The sequence below is a fragment of the Etheostoma cragini genome, chromosome 3 (assembly GCF_013103735.1).
Source record: "Etheostoma cragini isolate CJK2018 chromosome 3, CSU_Ecrag_1.0, whole genome shotgun sequence".
NCBI classification, from domain to species: Eukaryota; Metazoa; Chordata; class Actinopteri; order Perciformes; family Percidae; genus Etheostoma; species Etheostoma cragini.
The window spans coordinates 30,331,433-30,336,986 of NC_048409.1; the positions used below are offsets into that span (position 1 = coordinate 30,331,433).

Genomic DNA, 5,554 nt, shown 5'->3' on the forward strand with positions numbered 1-5,554 from the left:
ATTTTAACATAGGGGGTGTATACTTATGCCCCTGTATTTTAACATAGGGGGGTGTATACTTATGCCCCTGTATTTCAAGGAAGAACTTTTATTTATTAATGAAACATTATTCATTCATGAAGAAATTTTGTGTCCTTAAAGTTTGTAATTTTCTACATCTTTGGAATTAAAGCATTAAGATACATTTCCAAAGATTTCTTTTAATTAACCTTTTTAATCACCTTTTTTTATTGACGTGGACACATGTATGGGATGGGATCTTAAGTTTACCCAGAACTGCAGCACAACATAATGCTGAATGTTGATTTCCCATGATGCAGTGCGGATCTTTCCCTCTCCATCTCCAGGAAATAAAGGTGTGCCAGGAGTTGCCGGGAAGCCGGGCCCCCCAGGCGTCGGGGGCCCCCCAGGTAGCGTAGGACTCCAAGGACCCCCAGGGCCCTGCGGCCAACCGGGACCCCCAGGACCCCCTGGATGTACAGGACCACCAGGATTCATCGGCTTCCCTGGGGAGACCGGAGACCCAGTAAGATAAATATAACAAATTTCATTATAATGTGATGTTGACTTCTGTAATGTCCGAAATATGTGATGTTGACTTCTGTAATGTCCGAAATAGCCTCTGAGACGCCAACGAGAAACTTCTGTCTCAGAAACACATTGTTGATGTGTTTGTTTTTGGATGCAGGGTGACCTGGGATGTCCGGGGAAGGATGGAGAACCCGGTCCCCAAGGATGTGTTGGATCCAAAGGTAACCCCCAAATCTACCCATCAACAACATGTTTTACCTTTAAAACGTTTCATACATAAGACATCTCCACCACGCTAAAAGTCCTGATTATTTACATGGAGTCTGGTGGAGATATGCTGCTCTATACACGCTAAAAGTAGTGATTATTTACATGGAGTCTGGTGGAGATATGCTGCTCTATACACGCTAAAAGTAGTGAATATTTACATGGAGTCTGGTGGAGATATGCTGCTCTATACACGCTAAAAGTAGTGAATATTTACATGGAGTCTGGTGGAGATATGCTGCTCTACACATGCTAAAAGTAGTGATTATTTACATGGAGTCTGGTGGAGATATGCTGCTCTATACACGCTAAAAGTCCTGATTATTTACATGGAGTCTGGTGGAGATATGCTGCTCTATACATGCTAAAAGTAGTGATTATTTACATGGAGTCTGGTGGAGATATGCTGCTCTATATTGTTAGAACTGTTGGTTAAAGGGTAACCAGGTTTGTTTGTAACGTTTCTATTTGTGTCTCAGGTGATAAAGGAGACTCGGTTGGTTGTTCTGGTCCACCTGGAGACATTGGGCCTCCTGGAGACATGGGGCTCAAAGGTGATCCTCTGCTTCTGAATCGCTGAAACACGCTATTTTATCTCTATGTTAAATTTGACTCCTAACAGATCCTGGTTGAATCTTGTCTTTTTGTACCTGCAGGACCTCCGGGACCTCACGGAGACCCTGGAGAACCTGGTTTTACTGGCAGTCCAGGACAGAGAGGGTGCAAAGGAGATCCAGGCGACCAGGGGGACCTGGGCGACCCAGGTACAGCTGGACCTTATTGGGCCCTACCTAGCACCCAGCACAGTCTGAGACCCTAACCCTGTCTCCCTGTCTGCCTGTCTCCCTGTCTGCCTGTCTGCCTGTCTTTCTGCCTGTCTGTCTGTCTGCCTGTCTGCCTGTCTTTCTGTCTGTCTGTCTGTCTGCCTGTCTTTCTGTCTGTCTGTCTGTCTGTCTGTCTGTCTGTCTCCCTGTCTGCCTGTCTTTCTGTCTGTCTGTCTGTCTGTCTGTCTGTCTGTCTGTCTTCCTGTCTGTCTGTCTGTCTGTCTGTCTGTCTGTCTGTCTGTCTGTCTCCCTGTCTGTCTGTCTGTCTGTCTGTCTGTCTGTCTGTCTGTCTGTCTGTCTGTCTTTCTGTCTGGTATATTTCAGGTGTTGTTGGCCCCTCTGGTCCCAGGGGGTGTTGGGGGTCCCCTGGTCTTCCTGGTGAATCGGGTGCTGACGGTCCTCCCGGCCAACAGGGCTGCACAGGACTGCCAGGTCAGGACCACAAACCTAACACACAGACACACACACACACACACACACACACACAGACACACAGACACACACACACACACATAGTTGACATTCTGTTTTCTCTGAATGATTTTTGCTGCGTCAGGTCCCCCGGGACCGCTGGGACTTCATGGACTGGATGGACTGAAAGGAGTGAAGGGGGACATGGGGACCAGAGGTATGACACACACACACAGACACTCAGACACACACACACACACACACACACACACACAAACGTCCCAATCTCTACAAAGCAAAGGTTAGCTTAAGCTAGCTAACCCGATAAACAAGGGCCGAGAGTCTCTATGGGAACACTCTGTATCACCATGGATACTATTCTGCCGTTAACCACCGTCGTATCATCACGAAATCCACTGGAGTGTGTGATCTAACCCCTCTAGTCCCTGGGTGTCAGCAGCATCACCATGACAACGCCCGTCCTTCTCTGCAGGTCTGGGGAAGTTGGGTCCTCCAGGGTCTCAGGGCCTCCCTGGGATCAAAGGACCCCCGGGTCCTCCAGGACCCGCTGGTGTATCCCAGCCCGGCCCCCCAGGACCAAGAGGGCCCACGGGGGCCAAAGGTCAGCGGCACGGCCCACACCCACACCCACATTTACATTTACGCCTGTTTCCCCAAATTCTTAAATGTTAGTTTTTTTAACATTTTAGTCACTTTTTTATATTTTTGACACTTTTTGTTATTTTTGTCAATTTTGTTATTTTGTCACTTTTTTATATTTTTGTCACTTTTTTAACTTTTCTGTCAATTTTGTAATTTTTTTCACTTTTTTATATTTTTTTCACTTTTTTATATTTTTGTCACTTTTTTATATTTTTCTCAATTTTTTTATTTTGCCACTTTTTTATATTGTTGTCACTTTTTATATTTTTGTCACTTTTTGTTATTTTTGTCACTTTTTGTTATTTTTCGCAATTTTGTTATTTTGTCACTTTTTTATATTGTTGTCACTTTTTATATTGTTGTCATTTTTTTATATTTTTGTCACTTTTTGTTATTTTTGTCACTTTTGTTATTTTTGTCACTTTTGTTATTTTTGTCACTTTTTAGTTATCTTTGTCACTTTGTGTAATTTTTGTCACTTTTTTATATTTTTGTCACTTTTTGTTATTTTTGTCAATTTTGTTATTTTGTCACTTTTTATATTTGTGTCACTTTTTTTAATTTTTGTTTTGATATTTTTGTCACTTTTTGTATTTTTGTCCCTTTTTTATATTTTTCTCAATTTTGTTATTTTGTCACTCTTTTATATTGTTGTCACTTTTTATATTTTTTTCACTTTTGTTTATTTTTGTCACTTTTTGTTATTTTTGTCACTTTTTTATATTGTTGTCACTTTTTATATTTTTGTCACTTTTTTATATTTTTGTCAATTTTTGTTATTTTTGTCACTTTTTATATTTTTGCAACTTTTTAAAATTTTTGTCAATTTTGTTATTTTTGTCACTTTTGTTATTTTTCTCACTTTTAGTTATTTTTGTCACTTTTGTGAAATTTTTTTGACATTTTTCTCTCTTTTTTACAATATTTTAAAGGTACCAATTATTTTATTTCCAAATTGACAAAAAACACACAAATCCGATCAAAGTAGTAGAAACCTTTTGGAAAGGGATCAATTTTAAAAATTATTTTATTTTTTAAATATTAATTTATTTGTCGTTATAAATTTAAAATATATATACACTACCGGTCAAAAGTTTGGGGTCACTCCCAATTTTCCATTGGACTCCATTGTAGACAGACTACCAGCTGAGATCAGTCTCCTTGTTTTTTTAACCAGGGCAGTAATCAGATTACATTATGTGCTTACATCATTGCTAAAGGGTTGTTTAATGTTTTCTTAGTTAGGTTTTAAAATAATATCAGATTAGTAAACATAATGTGCCTTTGGAACATTGGATGAATGGTTGCTGATAATGGGAAATGCAGATATTACATTAAAGATCAGCCCCCCCCCCCCCAGATCAGCTGGTATCCTGTCTATAATGGAGTGGAATGGACATTTGGAAGTGACCACAAACTTTTGACCGGTAGTGTGTGTGTATATATATATATATATATATATATATATATATATATATATATAAATATATACTGGATATATATTATATAAAACTATTATTTTTTTTCTTTTTTACATTTTTGTCACTTTATTTGACATCTTTTCACATTTTCGTACCTCGGCCCCCGAAATATTGGTCGGGCCCTATAGGCCCCCGTTTGACGGTCTGGGTCTTCATGTGTTGCAGGACCACCAGGGCCTCTTGGACTTCCGGGCAACCATGGACAAGACTGTAAATGTCCAGTTCCCGGTCCCCGTGGAGATCCTGGAAGTACCGGAGCAGATGGAGAGCCAGGTCAGACTCTATGGATCAGGTCTAATAATAATAATAATAATAATAATAATTGATAAGATTAGGGGCTCGTCCCGGGTGTCCTCTGATCTTTGCTTTGTGTCTCAGGGTGTGCTGGGGACATGGGCGATCCCGGTCTGAACCCTCCGGTGCCGGGAGACGACGGGGACAACGGGGACAAGGGGAGCCGAGGGCCGGCGGGTCCGAAGGGATCCCAGGGGCCCGAAGGACCGCCAGGCCTTCCTGGTGGTCCAGGACTGAAAGGTCAGACTGGCTCCATGTACCTGAGATCAAGGACTCGTTTGACCCCTAATTTAACCTTCATGTTGTCCTCATGTTGAAAATATATATTCAAAAAATATTATACACATACACAACAATATTTACCCATACACAACAATATTCATACACATACACAAGAATATTTACCCATACACAACAATATTTATACACATACACAACAATATTTACCCATACACAACAATATTCATACACATACACAACAATATTTACCCATACACAACAATATTTATACACATACACAACAATATTTACCCATACACAACAATATGTATACACATACAGTTAAAAAATTGCAAAATTCAGTTGGTTGGTGGGCGGGGCTTAATGTCCATGTCTGTCTCTCCGTTTGTGTCTCCGATCAGGTCTGAAGGGGTCTGCAGGTCTGATGGGTCTACCTGGGAATAAGGGTCCTGGAGGTTTGACTGGTACCGGTGGGCCTCCCGGACCAAAGGGATCCCCTGGACTTGTGGGTCCAAAGGGAGAGAAGGGAAGCGTGACCTGCCCACCTTACCACCCGGGGCCACAGGGCCCCCCAGGACCCTCCGGCCCCCTCGGTGAGGACGGAGATCCTGGCATCCAGGGAGAAAAAGGCCGGACGGGACCCAAAGGTGAGAATCACCCACCTGTCCCCTTAACCCTCATGTTGTCTTCATGTTGTCTTCATGTTGCCCTCATGTTGTCATCATGTTGTCTTCATGTTGTCCTCATGTTGCCCTCATGTTGTCTTCATGTTGTCTTCATGTTGTCCTCATGTTGTACTCATGTTCTCCTACTGTTGTCTTCATGTTGCCTTCATGTTGTCCT

At 41.7% G+C, this 5,554-nt stretch overlaps 1 protein-coding gene across 1 annotated transcript in view; it reads left to right on the forward strand.

Moving 5' to 3' along the window:
• The window catches only part of LOC117938960 (collagen alpha-4(IV) chain-like), a gene marked incomplete at its 5' end in the record, with an annotated part of 16,464 nt that overhangs the window by 4,055 nt on the left and 6,855 nt on the right, over positions 1–5,554 (forward strand). The window contains 10 exons of the mRNA XM_034863955.1: positions 321–526; positions 689–752; positions 1,278–1,352; positions 1,455–1,562; positions 1,947–2,054; positions 2,179–2,250; positions 2,527–2,655; positions 4,343–4,450; positions 4,556–4,711; positions 5,113–5,392. Of these exons, the coding sequence (XP_034719846.1) occupies positions 321–526; positions 689–752; positions 1,278–1,352; positions 1,455–1,562; positions 1,947–2,054; positions 2,179–2,250; positions 2,527–2,655; positions 4,343–4,450; positions 4,556–4,711; positions 5,113–5,392 (1,306 nt within the window). The remainder of the gene's footprint in view (positions 1–320; positions 527–688; positions 753–1,277; positions 1,353–1,454; positions 1,563–1,946; positions 2,055–2,178; positions 2,251–2,526; positions 2,656–4,342; positions 4,451–4,555; positions 4,712–5,112; positions 5,393–5,554) is intronic.